Raw genomic sequence first — 23,365 nt, forward strand, 5'->3', positions numbered from 1 at the left:
CAGAAGTGCACACTGCTCCGAGAGCGCAGGGGCTCACTACCTGCAGGGCTTACGTGGCATTATAATGGCACGTGAGCCTTGGCGCCATCTCTGCTGGAATCGTGCCGACCTGGCCCTCCACCAAGCCGTGGATTAGTAATCAGGAGTTTTTGAACCTTATTGCACTAATATGAACCACAAAGCCAATATTGAAGTACGGATCTATGGGATTGGCTACTAAAAAAAAGGAATCTCAATTAAAGGGGTTGTCAACCGAGCTATAGGTCATCAATATCAGGCTGCTGGGGATCCATGTGCTGCGCCGCTCATGGTATTGTGGTCATTTTCAGTACTGCAGCAGCACAGCTCTTACGAATTGTGATCTGAGCTGCAGTACCGAGAGTGGCCACAAGGCGGTCGCCGCTCTGTGCAGTTTCACTTCACTTCTGGCTCATCTATTGTAACAACGTGTACTGCAGCGCCCCTAGAGGTAGCATGTAGAATACATAAAATCAGCACGCATGCGCAGTATGTTTTCCTCACGCGCAAGCGCATATAGCCGATCTCTTCCCTCACAACCGCGGTGAGGGACGCAGAGCTAGTGGGGTGCAGCAAGATGGCGGCTGCTGCGGCTGCGAACGGCAACGGAATGGAAGTGGACGGAGCTGGTGAGTAATCCCCTGGTCAGAAGAGCGGGATGACCCCAAGGTATGTCGGTTAGGTGAGGGAGAAGATCGGAGCTGGTCAATGGTCAGTAGGAAGATGAGCGTCACAGAGCCTCCTGCTATGCGCCGGAGGCGGTGGGCGGGAACTAAACTGGGATCTGTGATTGGTTCATTGACCTGTCAGTCAGGTGTGGAGAGGATGTGACGTCACTGTGTTATGTTTGCGCCTGTAAAGCGCTTGTATGGCGGCTATTCTATCAGAGCTGAGGAGCCGAGTCATCTCCCCCTGTATACCGCCGGTGTGCGCCTCCCCCGTGTCCTGGTGCAGTCACTGTATACATTACTGATCCTGAGTTACATCCTGTATTATACTCCAGAGCTGCACTCACTATTCTGCTGGTGCAGTCACTGTGTACATACATTACATTACTGATCCTGAGTTACATCCTGTATTATACCCCAGAGCTGCACTCACTATTCTGCTGGTGCAGTCACTGTGTACATACATTACATTACTGATCCTGAGTTACATCCTGTATTATACCCCAGAGCTGCACTCACTATTCTGCTGGTGCAGTCACTGTGTACATACATTACATTACTGATCCTGAGTTACATCCTGTATTATACTCCAGAGCTGCACTCACTATTCTGCTGGTGCAGTCACTGTGTACATACATTACATTACTGATCCTGAGTTACATCCTGTATTATACCCCAGAGCTGCACTCACTATTCTGCTGGTGCAGTCACTGTGTACATACATTACATTACTGATCCTGAGTTACATCCTGTATTATACCCCAGAGCTGCACTCACTATTCTGCTGGTGCAGTCACTGTGTACATACATTACATTACTGATCCTGAGTTACATCCTGTATTATACCCCAGAGCTGCACTCACTATTCTGCTGGTGCAGTCACTATGTACATACATTACATTACTGATCCTGAGTTACATCCTGTATTATACCCCAGAGCTGCACTCACTATTCTGCTGGTGCAGTCACTGTGTACATACATTACATTACTGATCCTGAGTTACATCCTGTATTATACCCCAGAGCTGCACTCACTATTCTGCTGGTGCAGTCACTGTGTACATACATTACATTACTGATCCTGAGTTACATCATGTATTATACCCCAGAGCTGCACTCTATTCTGCTGGTGCAGTCACTGTGTACATACATTACTGATCCTGAGTTACATCCTGTATTATACCCCAGAGCTGCACTCACTATTCTGCTGGTGCAGTCACTGTGTACATACATTACATTACTGATCCTGAGTTACATCCTGTATTATACCCCAGAGCTGCACTCACTATTCTGCTGGTGCAGTCACTGTGTACATACATTACATTACTGATCCTGAGTTACATCCTGTATTATACTCCAGAGCTGCACTCACTATTCTGCTGGTGCAGTCACTGTGTACATACATTACATTACTGATCCTGAGTTACATCCTGTATTATACCCCAGAGCTGCACTCACTATTCTGCTGGTGCAGTCACTGTGTACATACATTACATTACTGATCCTGAGTTATATCCTGTATTATACTCCAGAGCTGCACTCACTATTCTGATGGTGCAGTCACTGTGTACATACATTACATTACTGATCCTGAGTTACATCCTGTATTATACTCCAGAGCTGCACTCACTATTCTGCTGGTGCAGTCACTGTGTACATACATTACATTACTGATCCTGAGTTACATCCTGTATTATACTCCAGAGCTGCACTCACTATTCTGCTGGTGCAGTCACTGTGTACATACATTACATTACTGATCCTGAGTTACACCCTGTATTATACCCCAGAGCTGCACTCACTATTCTGCTGGTGCAGTCACTGTGTACATACATTACTGATCCTGAGTTACATCCTGTATCTCTTTTATTATAAAAATATCAAAAACACAATACATAATACATAAGACAGACAAAAACAACATTCCAGAAATCAAAAACCACGATACATGAACTAAAATAAACCACACCGACATACAAAAAAAAACCTTGTGCAAATATGCTAGCTTACGACAGTCCATCTCTGAAGGACATAGTGCAGTGTCTCCAGGCTTTGCAGCCTGAGGGACCCCCAGCAGGAACCAAAAAAAAAAAAACAAAGAAAACAAACAAAAATCCATTCCTTCACATTCAACCCCATTCACACCTTCACTCATGCTCCCATTCATTCCTATATACTGGATTTAAAACAGGAAAGTAAACACTTTTTCTGGCCCACTGCCTTAAACAGAAAAAACAGCCATCTTGGCAGACCCTCAACTACTTCCCCTCAACACAGCAAGAAACCACCCCCCTTTTTCCCTTTTTTTTTTTTTTTTTTTTTTATATATATTTATTTTTTTTATTTTATTTTATTTTTTTATTTATTTATTTTTTTAATTTATTTATTTTTCCCACCACCCACACCACAGGTCCACAAGTTTGTAGCCTTTTCCACACCTAGGTCCATGAAAGTTTATGGCCTCAAAAAAAAAAAAACAGCACCTCAGGGTCCAGGAAAGTTTATGGCCCGTATCTACATTTCCTTATATATTTCACATGGTCCTTGGTGTAGTTCCCAGGCCATCTTCCTTCTGATCTTCGGCCCTTGATTTCTCAGGGTCCATTCCAGGGTCCAAACTTCCCCCTCCCTCCCGCAAGAAACCCCCACCCAACCTGACTGTACCCCTTCCCCCCTTTCCTAACTATAATATATACATTTTTTTAAAAGCACCATCCTAACGACATACATACAATACTGCATACATGTACAGATACACAAAAAGCACATACTACACTTGTTATACACCTAAGATACGACCTGCTATAACCAGTGATAATATTACCCAAACAATAAGTATTAACCACATTTCCAAAAACCTTGCCACAGGCCCAAGTTTGGTGCCTGCAAGCCCAATATCCAGTAAATTTCATGCTTCCAAAACAAAAAGCTAAAGTGACATGCACCAGCCCAACACCAGGAAAGGAGTTCTGGAGGCCCCATCCCTCACTAACACATTCACCCTGTCCCTCAACAACTAAGACTGTCCCTACTTCTGTCCCTAAAGAAACTGTCCCTATCTGTCCCTACCTGCCCCTACTCTACCTAACTTATCATAACTAACTCTCTATCTGTCCCTCAGTGCCTGTCCCTCCCTGTCCCTATCTGCCTCTTCTTCTGTCCCTAACACACCCAGTGAAACTTATGCTATCCCTACCCTCATTCACACGGAGCTAGCTCTCCCTTGAGTGCGTTTTTAAAAGGAGAGGCCTCTCCAAAGCCAAGAGGCCTTCCTCACACCCAACCTTTCAAACTCCAAAGAACGGACCTTCACCAGGTCACTCAAGATGTTTCCTACCACCTCATCCCTCGGGAGGGTTTTTTTCCGCGTCGAAACTAGGCACCGTGCATTCCAAGTGTAGAACCTAACCACTACACTGACTAGGAATAAAGTGCACGGGTCCCGGCCACCCAGGGATCTGAACGCTCCATAGGCCCACTCAGCGTAGGAGAGGGATGCCAGCCGCGGCCAGCGTATGGAAGCACCCACCCTGTTGTACACCTCTGCATTAAAGGGATACTGAAGCAGGAAGTGCTCCATGCTTTCCAGCACGTCGCCACACTCCTCACGGGGACAACCCCGATCATCGGATTTCCTGCACTTCAAGTTATCCTTTACATACAGCCTCCCGTGGAAGCAACGCCAGGTCAAGTCCCAAAACTTCATGGGGATCCGCTTAGAATTTAAAAGCCCCAGCCTGACCTCCAGATCCCGGCCTGGGCAATCCTTAAGGGCCAGGGGCTTCTGGAAATGGGTCAACAGGACCCTCCTGTCAAGGCATTGCCTCGACATGGTCCTGATTTCCCACATTCCCAGACCCCACCGGCGGATCACCTTCAGAACCGGGGTAGCGTAAGCCGGGAGATGCCCATGAGGTGTGCGTAGGTCCTTCACCTGCCCTCCTGTCTCCCATTCCTGGAAGAAAGGCCAAAGCCAACCCTTGCAGGAGACTACCCACGGAGGAGCCCTCTCTAGCCAGAGGTTGGAGATGTTAGTCTTAAGAAAGGTGTTTACTAGAAACACCACCGGGTTGACCATACCCAACCCGCCTAGTCTCCTCGTACGGTATGTAACCTCCCTCTTGATTAGGTTAAGCCTATTCCCCCATAACAATTGGAAGAACAGGCTATAGACCCGTGTCCAGAGAGGTTCCGGCAAGATGCACACACTGCCCAGGTATATTAATAAAGGTAGCAGAAAGCCTTTAGCCAGGGCAACCCTTTCCCTCAGGGTTAAAGACCAACCCTTCCATTGGTCCACCTTTTGGGCGGCGATCTTAAGTCTGCCCTCCCAATTTTGCTGGGGGTAATCCCCGGGGCCAAATTCGATGCCTAGAATTTTGGCGGTGGCCTGGGGCCCTGGAAGGGTGTCCGGGAGATCAAACCTGGGATCTCCCCCTCCCAGCCAGAGACTTTCACACTTATCCCGGTTGATCATGGACCCGGATGCCTCCGAGTAGCGCACTACCTCCGACATGACCCAATCCGCCTCCCTTCTCGAGGACACGAAAAGGGAAACATCATCGGCATACGCCACCACCCTCAGAGAGGACCCAGAGCCCGCCTGGTCCATCCCGACTCCCGCCAACGGTCCACGATCTACCCTCCTTAGGAAGGGATCGATCGCGAACACGTATAAAAGCGGGCTCAGCGGACAGCCCTGACGGACCCCAGAACCCACCTCAAAAGGGCGACCTGACCAACCGTTCACCAGCGGAAAAGTCTCAGCCCCTTGGTACAAGATCTCTAACCATTTTACAAACCTCCCAGGCAGACCATACCTCAAAAGGACGGACCAGAGGTACTCGTGGTTGACCCGGTCAAAGGCTTTCGCTTGATCTAATGACAGCAAGTACCCCCTCCAGTGACCTGCCCTACCCTGCTCCACTGCCTCTCGGACACAGAGCACAGCACTAAAAGTACTGCGGCCCGGAACAGAGCAATGCTGGGCCCCTGAAAGGAGCCGGGGTGCAAACTTCACCAGCCGATTAAACAGCACCTTGGCCAGAACCTTCCGGTCCGTATCGAGAAGCGCTATGGGACGCCAATTCTCGATACGGGACGGATCCTTACCCTTTGACAGAATAATGAGGGCTGACTTCCTCATTGAGTCGGGAAGAGTGCCCGAGGAGAGACACTCATTAAATACCCCTGTCAAGAGGGGGACCAAGGAGTCCCTAAAAGTCTTATAGAACTCGGATGTTAAGCCATCCGGACCTGGCGATTTCTTGGGCCGAAGCCCATCAATGGCCAGTCTCACTTCCTCTTCCCTGATTTCCTCTGCCAAAACACCAAGAGAGGGATCACCCCCTGGCTCAGGGACGGTTTCAGCCAGGAAAGCCGACATCCTGTCCCGATCCAGATCCTTCTTTTCCAAGAGGTGTGAGTAGAAGGATCTGACCACCTCCAGGATCCCTGATTTGGATCTGTTCAGGGACCCCGTACTGTCGATCAGTCCTGTCACCATCTTACAATTCACTGACATCTTACAGTTTCGGTAAGGGTCGGGTGAGCGGTACTTCCCGAAGTCCCTCTCAAAAACTAAAGATGTGTGTCTATCATACTGACACCTCTTGAGCAAAGATTTCACTCTGGAGATTTCCTCACGGTCACCTCCAGTCGAGACAAGCTGCTCGAGTTTCCTCCCCAGGGCCTGGTACAAGCGGTGCCTGTTCAGACTCCTGAGGCTCGAGAGCTGACAGAAGAACCCCGCCACCCGCTTTTTGAAGATCTCCCACCACTCTGACTTACTACTACAGAGATCCAACAGCGGTACCTGGCTCTGAAGAAAGTCCTCGAAGGATTGTCTCACCTCCGCTTCTTCCAGCAGGGACGAATTGAGCTTCCACAGCCCTCTTCCCATCCGATGAGTCTCTGCAACATTCAGAGAAAAGAAAATTAGACAGTGATCGGAGAACTCCACCTCAACGGCGGACACAGCAGAAAAGATGGCGTCCTCCTTCAAAAAAAACCTGTCTATTCTAGACCTACAGCTACCCCTATGGTAGGTGAAACCTCCGTGACCTGGGGTGTGCTGGATGTGGACATCCACCAGGCGAGCTTCGCTGGCTATGCTATTCAACGCGACGCTATCATAAGCCAGGCGATCTCCGGGACCCCCCCGGTCACGGGACCTCGTAATGGTGTTGAAGTCCCCACCGAAGACCACCTGCCGGCTCGTAAAAAGAAAGGGCTTGATCCTCAGGAAGAGACATTTGCGGTCCCACTTGGACTGCGGGCCGTAGATGTTGATGAGCCGGAGCTCTTGTCCCCTCATGAAGACATCTAGGATCAGGCACCTCCCCATTTCCAACTCAGTAACCCGTCGGCATTCAACAGCTGCAGTCTTAAAAAGGACTGCCACCCCGCTATACGGCTCGGCCGCAAGAGACCAGTATGAGGGCCCGCACCTCCACTCCCTCTGTGCTTTATAGATGGCCCCCATGTCTGTTAGTCTGGTCTCTTGCAAGAATAAAATTTCTGCCTCAATCCGGGAGAAAAAATCAAAGGCCGTGAAGCGAGCCGCATCTGACTTTATGCTGGCAACATTAATAGATGCCAGCGTCAACGGGGCGAGTTCCGCCATCATGGGTGATCAAGTTGGATGGCCAACTTCTTACCACTGCTATCACCTCCACCTGGGGAGGGGTCGGACACCTTCCTTTTCAGGGAAGCTCCCGTTGTGTCCATCCCACCCCCCCCGGTGTCCTCGCCCCCGGGTTCCAGGTCTGTCCCTCCCCCCCAGGAGGAACACTGCCCCCTGAGGGACGGACCCCACCATCCCCCGAAGGACCCTCCGGTGGTACCCCCGGCCCAGCATCCTCGTCTTGCGGCCCATCATCCGAGCCTCTGAGGACGCTGAACCGGTTGGAGAGATCAATCAGAGGGGGGTCAGCGGGCCCTTCCGTGCGCACCCTGGTGGTCGGGGGCGGGGGAGATTTTGAAGGCTTGCCAGCCTTCTTCCCCCCCGATTTGTTACGATTGGCACGTTTACTTTTGCCACCCGCTGCTGTAGGCTGCTCCTGGACCTCCTCATCAACACTTTCATACTGTGAGGACCCGTCCGAGTCAGCCGCTTTATCCTCCCTCTCCATCCTCCTGATCTCCTCTCTCACCACACTCTCCCTCAGGACCTCAGAGGCTTTTGCCACGGGCCTGGAGGGAGGAGCAGGCATCGACCCGGTTGCCCGAGACTTCACCTGCCCCCCACCCCCATGGCGTTTTTCTTGCCTCCGCACATACGCGGGGCCCCTCACCTTGGCATTGCCCTTCCTCACTGGTCCCTCAGCCCCTTCCCCTCTGCCACCACCTGCCACAGCTGCAGGAGCGCCGCCAGAGGTTTCTCCCTCACGGACTCCTCCCGCCGGGCCTGCAGCGGCATTAGAAAAGGAGCGAGGGCAGCGGCTGAGAGGGTGACCTAGGTCACCACACAAGTGACACCGAATGTCTTTACACGAGGCGGCCAGATGACCTACCCCACCACACAAGGCACATTTCTGTACCTTGCAGCTAGCGCTGAAGTGAGTGGGGTCGCCGCACTTGTGGCAGACCTTCGGTTGCCCCTGGTAGAAGACCAGGATCCTGTCCCTTCCCAGGAACGCCGAGGAAGGGATGTGGGTGACCGTGCCGCCGGAAACCTTCAGTTTAACCATGAAGGTCCAGCCCCCCGACCAGATGCCGAATTCGTCCCTGTTCTTTTTGGGGACCTCGGTGACTTCCCCGTAACGGGAAAGCCACGTCATAATGTCCACGCCGGCAAGTGACTCGTTACAAGTGACCACGGTCACTCGCTTGACGGAATTTTGGCGAGACACCGCTTGCGCAACGAAGTCTCGCCATCCGGGCTCTTCCCGCACCAGCTCATAGTTAGACCAGAAGAGCTCAAGCCCCTCTGGCCGCACAAAGCTGACGTCGAAGAAGCGGGACGCCGAAGGATGTATCAGGGCAAAGATGTCATTCGCCCCGAAGCCCATCTTAAGGAGGAGCTCCACCACCTTGCTCCTAGGTGGACAAGCTTCACTGCCCCCCCACCTAAGACGGACCACATTCCTCCTTTGCGGCCCCTGCCCGGCTGTGGGGAGAGACCAAACAGTCCCTCCCTCCCTTTGGTTTTGGAAGGCAGCAAGGCCATGTCTCTCTATCCAGAAAGACAAGTCCACTGTCCTCCCCTCTACCACTATCGACCTTTCTCCTTTTTTGAGGGCCTCCAGGAAACGGTGGTGCAAAGCGCCGTCCCTGGAGCCCGGAGGCGAGGAGACCCCCCCAGGACCACCCCGAGGACCACCCCGACCCCCAGCCGCGGCCCCCGCATAACTATGTTGGGGTCTTGCGGCCAGGGGGGCAGACGGGCCAGCCCTCCCACCACTACCACCACTTGTGCCAGCACCCTCATTCGTCCTCCCACTCACTCTCCCATTCACTCTTTTATTATTTGCATTCACTCCAGCACACTCACCCACATTCACAGTAGCACTCACTCCCTCATCCATGTCACTCATATCACCATTCACTTCAGCAAACATCTCCTCAAATATGTCCACTCTGCTTTCATACTCACTCTCACTCGCACAATTGGTGAACATAGCAACATTATTTACATTTTTTACATTTTTAACATTTCCAAAACCAGTGTAGTTCCTCTCTTTGCCTGCTGGGGGCCCTGAGCTCTCTTGCTGGGAGCTACTCCAGCTCCTGTCCAGGAGCGCCGCTGCCCCTTTAAATGCCTCAGTGCAGATGACATCATGCACTCTGCCCTGGCTGGGCCTAGGAGCAACAGCAGCTCCTGGTTTCAGCTCCATTTTTTTTTCTTTTGCTGAGTTTTGTTTACTCTGGGCAGGGACGGCCACTGGCACCGCTCCCTGCCCTGCACTTTTCTTCACCCCCGCCGCCGGCTTGCCAGGGAGCGCCAGAGTCCCCGCACCCTCAGATGAAGGTAGGTGGGCCGGGGACCCCGACAACTCCCCGCCAGCTTTTGGGGGCAGCACAGCATTACTTGGAAGGGTGGGTGGGACAGAGGGCAGCGGGCCCGCAGCGGCCACGCCCCCCCGCCGGTCGCAGCCACCCCAGGCAGAGCCGCGGCCCCCTGCGAGGCCACGGCCCCCCCGGGTGACGCGAGCACAGCGGGCGGAGTCGCGACCGCTGAGGCCACGCCCCCCCGCCAGTCACAGCCACCACGGGCAGAGCGGCGACCCCTTGCGAGGCCATGCCCCCCCCGGGCGACGCAGACGCAGCGGGTGGGATGACGGCCGAGGAGGACATGCCCCCCCCGCACGCCACAGCCTTTGCAGGCCGGGCAACACTCGGGGAGACCACGCCCCCCTCACGGACCACCGCTGCCACCCCATGCCCACCACTTGAGACAGGCAAGGCCGGCCACTCCCCCTCGTCGCCCAGCGGCGGCGGAGCCCCCTGCACGGACCCCTTTTTGGGTCGACGTGCCGGAGACCCCGCTCTCACCACAGGCGCCGACATGGGAGCGACCAGCACTTTGCACCGCCTCAGCTGCTGCTTGATGTTCTGTTCGCCCTTCCTAGGCTTCTGGACCCCCACTAGCGATCCAGACTTAGCGGATCCGTACGTGGGGGGGTCCAGAAGCCCCAGCACTCGCCGCCGGAGGTGCGGCCCTGGCTGTACCAACTTTACCTGGTGCCAGGCCAGCTTCCCCTGCCACCGAGGGCTGAGCCTGGACACCACCACCAACACCACAACCAGCACCGACCTCCATGTCGCTGCCCTGGTCTGAACTGTCACCAGATGCGACAGTCAGGTCACAACAGTCATCTCTCTCGCTGCGGACCCACCACAGGGCCCGAGCCGGGGTGGGTAGCGGGTTCCACACAGCGGGACAGAGGGGCCCCGAGAAGAGGAGCAAAAACCAGTTGTTCCTCCACGCCTTCAGAGGCCTTACGCCTGCGCCTCCTGTTTCTCCTCTTCCCGGTTGCCTCATCCTCCGGGCAGACTTCATACCCAAACAACAGCGTGCCAAACCGTGCTGGGGATTCAGTCTGCCGTACTTGTTTAAGGATGAGGCAGCCCCCCTCAGAACTACTCCCGCTCCCTCCATCCTCCCCCTCGCTCCCGCTTTCCTCCGCGTTACTGGAGTCCAGCGGGAGGGCCACCTGCTCGGGGGCTATCCCGCTGCATGTTACCTGACTCACGCTGGTGTCCGCCAGGTCTTCAGGTGGAGGTGGCCCGGATGTGGTGTGGGCGCCATCTTGTTCTTCCTCCTCCTCGCTTTCCTCCACCTGGATGGGGACTCCTGACCCCCCAGGAGACCCACCGGCCATGGCCCTGAACCGGTCCTCGTTTTGAAGCTTTTCCTGGAAGGGGCCGCTGCCGGCCATGATGGTACTTCGCCGGTCCTCCAGGGCCCAAATCTCCCCTTTCAGCCGCTTGACCGTGGCGGTGACCTCCGCTCTCTTTGAGGCAGGGAGCCTGTTTTTACTGATGACCCGGGCTCCCTCCAACTCCCCCCGGAGTCTCCTGAGCTGCTTGCCGGCCTCCTCGTACTCGGAGAGGTGGGCATGAATGCGGGAGGCGTAGGTGGTAGCTGGCTCTCCCGCAACCTTGGAGCCCCAGATGTTAAGGGGGGGCCCTGCCTCACCTCTGCCGGCTGCTTCACCTCCGGGGGAAGGGCCCGCCACAGCCTTCACTTTGGGGGTCCCGGACCCTGGAGCCTTGCGGCCCCCTGGGGTCCGCTTTTTCCCCATCCCTGGGACTGGCTGACTGTGCTTTGGGCCTCCTGGTGGTGGATGAGGCCCCCCACCCCCAGCTGGCTTGCCGGAGGGTGGGAGCCAGGGGCACAGCCCCGGCGCTCAGTCCCAGGTAGAGTCCTCTTTCCTGGGAAGGGGGCAGATGGAAAGTCCTTGCAGGAAAAAAAACCTCCCTTCCCAGGAGCTTAGCAAAACCCCAGCCTGCAGAGCTCAGCCCAGACACTCCTCCTCTTCCTGGGCGTGCCCAGAGCTGCACTCACTATTCTGCTGGTGTAGTCACTGTGTACATACATTACATTACTGATCCTGAGTTACATCCTGTATTATACTCCAGAGCTGCACTCACTATTCTGCTGGTGCAGTCACTGTGTACATACATTACATTACTGATCCTGAGTTACATCCTGTATTATACTCCAGAGCTGCACTCACTATTCTGCTGGTGCAGTCACTGTGTACATACATTACATTACTGATCCTGAGTTACATCCTGTATCTCTTTTATTATAAAAATATCAAAAACACAATACATAATACATAAGACAGACAAAAACAACATTCCAGAACTAAAAAACAAGACAAAACCATACAGAAACATACAACGCCTGTGCAAAACTTGCAATGTCCTTTGTGGTCCTCAAGCTTTCCAGCTTGGAAGGCCCCCAGCAGGAACTCTCCACCAACACTATACAATTTAAAAATAAAAAACCCCAGATATAATCCATTCATCCTCATGCATACCCGTTCACACCCCATTCACGTTTCCCACCCATACCTATATACAAATAACTAAAGAAATACTTCCGGCCCATACTGCCTCAAAAATAACTTTAGCCATTAACTTGGCAAGAAAAACCCCCACCGAGCTTAACACCCATATCTTTTTTTTTTTTCCACAAATTTTTTTTTTTATATATATATTTTTTATATTTTTTCCATTTATTTTTTTTCCCCCACCACAGGTCCATATACATCCATGGCCTATCACTCCACAAGGTCCATAAAAGATCGTGGCCTTATCACATCTACTTGAGGAGCACGAAAGTTGTATGCCCCTCAAGAAAAAAAACCCTCCACCATTTGCCTCCGATGTGCTCCAGTATGCCTTTTTCCTCCATGGTCCATCTCCACTTGCCACTTCCCTTTGACTTGGGGTCCTTTGATTTTTTTCCACTCTCACCTTCCCCATTCACCCCCCTCCCAACCTCACTATACCCTCCCATGCCCTCTAACTAAAAGAAAATAATAACACATACACATAATAACATACAATACAATATAACACATAATACACCAATTAAATATAATGTCATAACATCCTTATTCATCATTACTAAATACACCATACCCTTCAAAACTTTCCTTACAGGCCCAAGTTCAGTGCCTGCAAGCCCAATATCCATCAATGCTCTATGTTTCCAAAACAAAAGACTAGAGTGGCATGCTTTAGCCCACCACCAGGAAAAGGAGTTCTCGAGGCCCCGTCCCTCACTAACTCATTCACCCTGTCCCTCAACAACTAAGACTGTCCCTGCTTCTGTCCCTACTCTACCTAACTTATCATAACTAACTCTCTATCTGTCCCTCAGTGCCTGTCCCTCCCTGTCCCTATCTGCCCCTACTTCTGTCCCTAACACACCCAGTGAAACTTATGCTATCCCTACCCTCATTCACACGGAGCTAGCTCTCCCTTGAGTGCGTTTTTAAAAGGAGAGGCCTCTCCAAAGCCAAGAGGCCTTCCTCACACCCACCTTTCGAACTCCAAAGAACGGACCTTCACCAGGTCACCCAAGATGTTTCCTACCACCTCATCCCTTGGGAGGGTTTTTTTCCACATCGAAACTAGGCACCGTGCATTCCAAGTGTAGAACCTAACCACTACACTGACTAGGAATAAAGTGCACGGGTCCCGGCCACCCAGGGATCTGAACGCTCCATGGGACGCCAGCCGCGGCCAGCGTATGGAAGCACCCACCCTGTTGTACACCTCTGCATTAAAGGGACACTGAAGCAGGAAGTGCTCCATGCTTTCCAGCACGTCGCCACACTCCTCACGGGGACAACCCCGATCATCGGATTTCCTGCACTTCAAGTTATCCTTTACATACAGCCTCCCGTGGAAGCAACGCCAGGTCAAGTCCCAAAACTTCATGGGGATCCGCTTAGAATTTAAAAGCCCCAGCCCGACCTCCAGATCCCGGCCTGGGCAGTCCTTAAGGGCCAGGGGCTTCTGGAAATGGGTCAACAGGACCCTCCTGTCAAGGCATTGCCTCGACATGGTCCTGATTTCCCACATTCCCAGACCCCACCAGCGGATCACCTTCAGAACCGGGGTAGCGTAAGCCGGGAGATGCCCATGAGGTGTGCGTAGGTCCTTCACCTGCCCTCCTGTCTCCCATTCCTGGAAGAAAGGCCAAAGCCAACCCTTGCAGGAGACTACCCATGGAGGAGCCCTCTCTAGCCAGAGGTTGGAGATGTTAGTCTTAAGAAAGGTGTTTACTAGAAACACCACCGGGTTGACCATACCCAACCCGCCTAGTCTCCTCGTACGGTATGTAACCTCCCTCTTGATTAGGTTAAGCCTATTCCCCCATAACAATTGGAAGAACAGGCTATAGACCCGTGTCCAGAGAGGTTCCGGCAAGATGCACACACTGCCCAGGTATATTAATAAAGGTAGCAGAAAGCCTTTAGCCAGGGCAACCCTTTCCCTCAGGGTTAAAGACCAACCCTTCCATTGGTCCACCTTTTGGGCGGCGATTTTAAATGGAAGGTGCCATCCAAAAAAATTTTTTTCAGCAATTGAAAAAATGTAAAGAATTAATGTTTACATTTTCTTAAAAAATATTATCGTTTGTTTTTAATTTTGCAAAATATGAAAAATAATTTTAAAAAGTTTGGCATTTCCACTTGTTAACACTAGGGGGAGCAGCTACTGAAATCTGGCACAAAAACCTATGACATCTATAGACACAGTGAGCAGCCATTTTGATGGGGCTTGCAAAGTTACTGACTGTCTTTGCATGTAAAGTCTGGATCAGAACAGGCCATCAATCAGCAGGCATGTTTCCTGGATTTCTGTGGAGCAGACAAGCAGACGGTCCATCCATGTGAATAAAACACAGCGCTCTTTGTACAATCCCTGGCACCGAACAGGGCGCCCCCCACAGACCAGCACACTGCTCTCCTGAAATACTCTGTGCTGCTGTCACCCTGCTCCCTCCCCCATATATCAGGCCCCTGTCCCCTCGGTTTCACACATCGCCAGGACAGGATCTGAGGAGAGGAATGGGGTCTTCGGTCACCGAGGATGGCAGGCAGCAAGGATTCTGGGAGCAGAGTGACAGCAGCACAGAGTATTTCAGGAGAGCAGTATCACACGGGATAGGATTAGATACACGGCTCAGCAGGCAGCATCACACAGGAGAGGATTAGATACACGGCTCAGCAGGCAGTATCACACAGGATAGGATTAGATACACAGCTCAGAAGTCAGTATCACACAGGAGAGGATTAGACACATGGTCAGCAGTCAGTATCACACAGGATAGGATTAGATGCACGGCTCAGCAGGCAGTATCACACAGGAGAGGATTAGATACACGGCTCAGCAGTCAGTATCACACAGGAGAGGATTAGATACACGGCTCAGCAGAAAGTATCACACAGGAGAGGATTAGATACCCGGCTCAGAATACAGTATCACACAGGATAGGATTAGATACACAGCTCAGCAGACAGTATCACACAGGAGAGGATTAGATACACGGCTCAGCAGACAGTAACACACAGGAGAGGATTAGATACACGGCTCAGCAGACAGTAACACACAGGAGAGGATTAGATACACGGCTCAGCAGACAGTATCACACAGGAGAGGATTAGATACACGGCTCAGCAGACAGTATCACACAGGAGAGGATTAGATACATGGCTCAGCAGACAGTATCACACAGGAGAGGATTAGATACACGGCTCAGCAGACAGTATCACACAGGAGAGGATTAGATACACGGCTCAGCAGACAGTATCACACAGGAGAGGATTAGATACACGGCTCAGCAGACAGTATCACACAGGAGAGGATTAGATACACGGCTCAGCAGACAGTATCACACAGGAGAGGATTAGATACACGGCTCAGCAGACAGTAACACACAGGAGAGGATTAGATACACGGCTCAGAATACAGTATCACACAGGAGAGGATTAGATACACGGCTCAGCAGTCAGTATCACACAGGAGAGGATTAGATACACGGCTCAGCAGGCAGTATCACACAGGATAGGGTTAGATACACGGCTCAGCAGGCAGTATCACACAGGAGAGGATTAGATGCACGGCTCAGCAGGCAGTATCACACAGAAGAGGATTAGATACACGGCTCAGCAGACAGTATTACAGATATGCCCACACTGGTGAAACTTCCAGCCCCCCAATTATACACAAGACTATGGGCTGTATAAGTCACTGTCCTCCTCAGACAGCCATAAAATCAAAGGTGTCAGATTACCGGAGATCGCTGGGGCTGTGAGTGAGGAGGCGGAGACAGAGCAGGAGGACGCTGGAGCAGGAAGCACAGGGCTGAGCCTGGAGTAAGCAGGACAGAGGAGCATAGAGGAAAGTCACCCGCACTCACCACTCTCCATCCTCCGGCTCCAGTGAGCGCTTCTCTCCTCTGCTGACCACCTTCTCCTTTTCTTCAGCCTCTCCTCACAACACAGGACCTGTTATGCCACAAGTGGTCCTGTGATAGAGGGTAAGTGGAGCTCAGCAGATAGCACTGGGCTACAGTAAAATGGCGCCCAGCCACACCTACAGCAGTGAATGGTGCAGCCCACAGGGGCGTGCCCAGTTCTCTGCTACTGAGGCTGCAATGTGCGGTCGGAATCCGACCGCAGTTTCCTATGTGCAGGGACGGCCATATTTGCAGACTGTATGAGTCCTCCACAGATCTGCAAATCAAGATGGCAGCGCCCAGTGGCTACATGAAAACATTATTACAAACAAACCATAAATCCTAGTTAGTACAACATTTGCTGAAACAACATGTTTTGTAACTTACTATTTTTTTGCAAATTATATAAAATTGCGGCACCTTCCCTTTAAGTCTGCCCTCCCAATTTTGCTGGGGGTAATCCCCGGGGCCAAATTCGATGCCTAGAATTTTGGCGGTGGCCTGGGGCCCTGGAAGGGTGCCCGGGAGACCAAACCTGGGATCTCCCCCTCCCAGCCAGAGACTTTCACACTTATCCCGGTTGATCATGGACCCGGATGCCTCCGAGTAGCGCACTACCTCCGACATGACCCAATCCGCCTCCCCTCTCGAGGACACGAAAAGGGAAACATCATCGGCATACGCCACCACCCTGAGAGAGGACCCAGAGCCCGCCTGGTCCATCCCGACTCCAGCCAACGGTCCACGATCTACCCTCCTTAGGAAGGGATCGATCGCAAACACGTATAAAAGCGGGCTCAGCGGACAGCCCTGACGGACCCCAGAACCCACCTCAAAAGGGCGACCTGACCAACCGTTCACCAGCGGAAAAGTCTCAGCCCCTTGGTACAAGACCTCTAACCATTTTACAAACCTCCCAGGCAGACCATACCTCAAAAGGACGGACCAGAGGTACTCGTGGTTGACCCGGTCAAAGGCTTTCGCTTGATCTAATGACAGCAGGTACCCCTTCCAGTGACCTGCCCTACCCTGCTCCACTGCCTCTCGGACACCGAGCACAGCACTAAAAGTACTGCGGCCTGGAACAGAGCAATGCTGGGCCCCTGAAAGGAGCCGGGGTGCAAACTTCACCAGCCGATTAAACAGCACCTTGGCCAGAACCTTCCGGTCCGTATCGAGAAGCGCTATGGGACGCCAATTCTCGATACGGGACGGATCCTTACCCTTTGACAGAATAATGAGGGCTGACTTCCTCATTGAGTCGGGAAGAGTGCCCGAGGAGAGACACTCATTAAATACCCCTGTCAAGAGGGGGACCAAGGAGTCCCTAAAAGTCTTATAGAACTGGGATGTTAAGCCATCCGGACCTGGCGATTTCTTGGGCCGAAGCCCATCAATGGCCAGTCTCACTTCCTCTTCCCTGATTTCCTCTGCCAAAACACCAAGAGAGGGATCACCCCCTGGCTCAGGGACGGTTTCAGCCAGGAAAGCCGACATCCTGTCCCGATCCAGATCCTTCTTTTCCAAGAGGTGTGAGTAGAAGGATCTGACCACCTCCAGGATCCCTGATTTGGATCTGTTCAGGGACCCCGTACTGTCGATCAGTCCTGTCACCATCTTACAATTCACTGACATCTTACAGTTTCTGTAAGGGTCGGGCGAGCGGTACTTCCCGAAGTCCCTCTCAAAAACTAAAGATGTGTGTCTATCATACTGACACCTCTTGAGCAAAGATTTCACTCTGGAGATTTCCTCACGGTCACCTCCAGTCGAGACAAGCTGCTCGAGTTTCCTCCCCAGGGCCTGGTACAAGCGGTGCCTGTTCAGACTCCTGAGGCTCGAGAGCTGACGGAAGAACCCCGCCACCCGCTTTTTGAAGATCTCCCACCACTCTGACTTACTACTACAGAGATCCAACAGCGGTACCTGGCTCTGAAGAAAATCCTCGAAGGATTGTCTCACCTCCGCTTATTCCAGCAGGGACGAATTGAGCTTCCACAGCCCTCTTCCCATCCGATGAGTCTCTGCAACATTCAGAGAAAAGAAAATTAGACAGTGATCGGAGAACTCCACCTCAACGGCGGACACAGCAGAAAAGATGGCGTCCTCCTTCAAAAAAAACCTGTCTATTCTAGACCTACAGCTACCCCTATGGTAGGTGAAACCTCCGTGACCTGGGGTGTGCCGGATGTGGACATCCACCAGGCGAGCTTCACTGGCTATGCTATTCAACGCGACGCTATCATAAGCCAGGCGATCTCCGGGACCCCCCGGTCACGGGACCTCGTAATGGTGTTGAAGTCCCCACTGAAGACCACCTGCCGGCTCGTAAAAAGAAAGAGCTTGATCCTCAGGAAGAGACATTTGCAGTCCCACTTGGACTGCGGGCCGTAGATGTTGATGAGCCGGAGCTCTTGTCCCCTCATGAAGACATCTAGGATCAGGCACCTCCCCATTTCCAACTCAGTAACCCGTCGGCATTCAACAGCTGCAGTCTTAAAAAGGACTGCCACCCCGCTATAAGGCTCGGCCGCAAGAGACCAGTATGAGGGCCCGCACCTCCACTCCCTCCGTGCTTTATAGATGGCCCCCATGTCTGTTAGTCTGGTCTCTTGCAAGAATAAAATTTCTGCCTCAATCCGGGAGAAAAAATCAAAGGCCGTGAAGCGAGCCGCATCTGACTTTATGCTGGCAACATTAATAGATGCCAGCGTCAACGGGGCGAGTTCCGCCATCATGGGTGATCAAGTTGGATGGCCAACTTCTTACCACTGCTATCACCTCCACCTGGGGAGGGGTCGGACACCTTCCTTTTCAGGGAAGCTCCCGTTGTGTCCATCCCCCCCCCCCAGGAGGAGCACTGCCCCCTGAGGGACGGACCCCACCATCCCCCGAAGGACCCTCCGGTGGTACCCCCGGCCCAGCATCCTCGTCTTGCGGCCCATCATCCGAGCCTCCGAGGACGCTGAACCGGTTGGAGAGATCAATCAGAGGGGGGTCAGCGGGCCCTTCCGTGCGCACCCTGGTGGTCGGGGGCGGGGGAGATTTTGAAGGCTTGCCAGCCTTCTTCCCCCCCCCCCCCCCCCCGATTTGTTACGATTGGCACGTTTACTTTTGCCACCCACTGCTGTAGGCTGCTCCTGGACCTCCTCATCAACACTTTCATACTGTGAGGACCCGTCCGAGTCAGCCGCTTTATCCTCCCTCTCCATCCTCCTGATCTCCTCTCTCACCACACTCTCCCTCAGGACCTCAGAGGCTTTTGCCACGGGCCTGGAGGGAGGAGCAGGCATCGACCCGTTGCCCGAGACTTCACCTGCCCCCCACCCCCATGGCGTTTTTCTTGCCTCTGCACATACGCGGGGCCCCTCACCTTGGCATTGCCCTTCCTCACCGGTCCCTCAGCCCCTTCCCCTCCGCCACCACCTGCCACAGCTGCAGGAGCGCCGCCAGAGGTTTCTCCCTCACGGACTCCTCCCGCCGGGCCTGCAGCGGCATTAGAAAAGGAGCGAGGGCAGCGGCTGAGAGGGTGACCTAGGTCACCACACAAGTGACACCGAATGTCTTTACACGAGGCGGCCAGATGACCTACCCCACCACACAAGGCACATTTCTGTACCTTGCAGCTAGCGCTGAAGTGAGTGGGTCGCCGCACTTGTGGCAGACCTTCGGTTGCCCCTGGTAGAAGACCATGATCCTGTCCCTTCCCAGGAACGCCGAGGAAGGGATGTGGGTGACCGTGCCGCCGGAAACCTTCAGTTTAACCATGAAGGTCCAGCCCCCCGACCAGATGCCGAATTCGTCCCTGTTCTTTTTGGGGACCTCGGTGACTTCCCCGTAACGGGAAAGCCACGTCATAATGTCCACGCCGGCAAGTGACTCGTTACAAGTGACCACGGTCACTCGCTTGACGGAATTTTGGCGAGACACCGCTTGCGCAACGAAGTCTCGCCATCCGGGCTCTTCCCGCACCAGCTCATAGTTAGACCAGAAGAGCTCAAGCCCCTCTGGCCGCACAAAGCTGACGTCGAAGAAGCGGGACGCCGAAGGATGTATCAGGGCAAAGACGTCATTCGCCCCGAAGCCCATCTTAAGAAGGAGCTCCACCACCTTGCTCCTAGGTGGACAAGCTTCACTGCCCCCCCACCTAAGACGGACCACATTCCTCCTTTGCGGCCCCTGCCCGGCTGTGGGGAGAGACCAAACAGTCCCTCCCTCCCTTTGGTTTTGGAAGGCAGCAAGGCCGTGTCTCTCTATCCAGAAAGACAAGTCCACTGTCCTCCCCTCTACCACTATCGACCTTTCTCCTTTTTTGAGGGCCTCCAGGAAACGGTGGTGCAAAGCGCCGTCCCTGGAGCCCGGAGGCGAGGAGACCCCCCCCAGGACCACCCCGACCCCCAGCCGCGGCCCCCGCATAACTATGTTGGGGTCTTGCAGCCAGGGGGGCAGACGGGCCAGCCCTCCCACCACTACCACCACTTGTGCCAGCACCCTCATTCATCCTCCCACTCACTCTCCCATTCACTCTTTTATTATTTGCATTCACTCCAGCACACTCACCCACATTCACAGTAGCACTCACTCCCTCATCCATGTCACTCATATCACCATTCACTTCAGCAAACATCTCCTCAAATATGTCCACTCCACTTTCGTACTCACTCTCACTCGCACAATTGGTGAACATAGCAACATTATTTACATTTTTTACATTTCCCGAACCAGTGTAGTTCCTCTCTTTGCCTGCTGGGGGCCCTGAGCTCTCTTGCTGGGAGCTACTCCAGCTCCTGTCCAGGAGCGCTGCTGCCCCTTTAAATGCCTCAGTGCAGATGACATCATGCACTCTGCCCTGGCTGGGCCTAGGAGCAACAGCAGCTCCTGGTTTCAGCTCCATTTTTTTTTCTTTTTCTGAGTTTTCCTTGCTCTGGGCAGGGACGGCCACTGGCACCGCTCCCTGCCCTGCACTTTTCTTCACCCCCGCCGCCGGCTTGCCAGGGAGCGCCAGAGTCCCCGTACCCTCAGATGAAGGTAGGTGGGCCGGGGACCCCGACAACTCCCCGCCAGCTTTTGGGGGCAGCACAGCATTACTTGGAAGGGTGGGTGGGACAGAGGGCAGCGGGCCCGCAGTAGCCACGCCCCCCTGCCGGTCGCAGCCACCCCAGGCAGAGCCGCGGCCCCCTGCGAGGCCACGGCCCCCCCCGGGTGACGCGAGCACAGCGGGCGGAGCCGCGACCGCTGAGGCCACGCCCCCCCGCCAATCACAGCCACCACGGGCAGAGCAGTGACCCCTTGCGAGGCCACGCCCCCCCGGACGACGCAGACGCAGCGGGTGGGACGACGGCCGAGGAGGACATGCCCCCCCCGCACGCCACAGCCTTTGCAGGCCGGGCAACACTCGGGGAGGCCACGCCCCCCTCACGGACCACCGCCGCCACCCTATGCCCACCACTTGAGACAGGCAAGGCCGGCCACTCCCCCTCGTCGCCCAGCGGCGGCGGAGCCCCCTGCACGGACCCCTTTTTGGGTCGACGTGCCGGAGACCCCGCTCTCACCACAGGCGCCGACATGGGAGCGACCAGCACTTTGCACCGCCTCAGCTGCTGCTTGATGTTCTGTTCGCCCTTCCTAGGCTTCTGGACCCCCACTAGTGATCCAGACTTAGCGGATCCGTACGTGGGGGGTCCAGAAGCCCCAGCACTCGCCGCCGGAGGTGCGGCCCTGGCTGTACCAACTTTACCTGGTGCCAGGCCAGCCCCCCCTGCCACTGAGGGCTGAGCCTGGACACCAACACCACAACCAGCACCGACCTCCATGTCACTGCCCTGGTCTGAACTGTCACCAGATGCGACAGTCAGGTCACAACAGTCATCTCTCTCACCGCTCCCTCGCTGCGGACCCACCACAGGGCCTGAGCCGGGGTGGGTAGCGGGTTCCACACAGCGGGACAGAGGGGCCCCGGGAAGAGGAGCAAAAACCAGTTGTTCCTCCATGCCTTCAGAGGCCTTACGCCTGCGCCTCCTGTTTCTCCTCTTCCCGGTTGCCTCATCCTCCGGGCAGACCTCATACCCAAACAACAGCGTGCCAAACCGTGCTGGGGATTCCGTCTGCCGTACTTGTTTAAGGATGAGGCAGCCCCCCTCAGAACTACTCCCGCTCCCTCCATCCTCCCCCTCGCTCCCGCTTTCCTCCGCGTTACTGGAGTCCAGCGGGAGGGCCACCTGCTCGGGGGGCTATCCCGCTGCATGTTACCTGGCTCACGCTGGTGTCCGCCAGGTCTTCAGGTGGAGGTGGCCCGGGTGTGGTGTGGGCGCCATCTTGCTCTTCCTCCTCCTCGCTTTCCTCCACCTGGATGGGGACTCCTGACCCACCGGCCATGGCCCTGAACCGGTCCTCGTTCTGCAGCTTCTCCTGGAAGGGGCCGCTGCCGGCCATGATGGTACTTCGCCGGTCCTCCAGGGCCCGAATCTCCCCTTTCAGCCGCTTGACCGTGGCGGTGACCTCCGCTCTTTGAGGCAGGGAGCCTGTTTTTACTGATGACCCGGGCTCCCTCCAACTCCCCCCGGAGTCTCCTGAGCTGCTTGCCGGCCTCCTCGTACTCGGAGAGGTGGGCATGAATGCGGGAGGCGTAGGTGGTAGCTGGCTCTCCCGCAACCTTGGAGCCCCAGATGTCAAGGGGGGGCCCCGCCTCACCTCTGCCGGCTGCTGCACCTCCGGGGGAAGGGCCCGCCACAGCCTTCACTTCGGGGGTCCTGGACCCTGGAGCCTTGCGGCCCCCTGGGGTCCGCTTTTTCCCCATCCCTGGGACTGGCTGGCTGTGCCTTGGGCCTCCTGGTGTTGGATGAGGCCCCCCACCCCCAGCTGGCTTGCCGGAGGGTGGGAGCCAGGGGCAAAGCCCCGGCGCTCAGTCCCAGGTAGAGTCCTCTTTCCTGGGAAGGGGGCAGATGGAAAGTCCTTGCAGGAAAAAAAACCTCCTTTCCCAGGAGCTTAGCAAAACTCCAGCCTGCAGACGCTCAGCTGCGACGCTCCTCCTCTTCCTGGGCGTGTCCAGAGCTGCACTCACTATTCTGCTGGTGCAGTCACTGTGTACATACATTACATTACTGGTCCTGAGTTACATCCTGTATTATATCCCAGAGCTGCACTCACTATTCTGCTGGTGCAGTCACTGTGTACATACATTACATTACTGATCCTGAGTTACCTCCTGTATTATACTCCAGAGCTGCACTCACTATTCTGCTGGTGCAGT

The 23,365-nt window shown here is 54.3% G+C and overlaps 1 protein-coding gene across 1 annotated transcript in view; it reads left to right on the forward strand.

The window, feature by feature from the left end:
- Nucleotides 1-505: 505 nt before the first annotated feature.
- COPS6 (COP9 signalosome subunit 6) overlaps nt 506-23,365 on the forward strand; it is a 29,748-nt gene continuing 6,888 nt past the window's right edge. Inside the window, exon 1 of the mRNA XM_073551649.1 lies at nt 506-647. Coding sequence (XP_073407750.1) covers nt 596-647 — 52 coding nt within the window. The 5' untranslated portion in view covers nt 506-595. The remainder of the gene's footprint in view (nt 648-23,365) is intronic.

The sequence above is a fragment of the Dendrobates tinctorius genome, unplaced genomic scaffold (genome assembly GCF_039654945.1).
Source record: "Dendrobates tinctorius isolate UK_male_01 unplaced genomic scaffold, ASM3965494v1 ptg000178l, whole genome shotgun sequence".
NCBI lineage: Eukaryota > Metazoa > Chordata > Amphibia > Anura > Dendrobatidae > Dendrobates > Dendrobates tinctorius.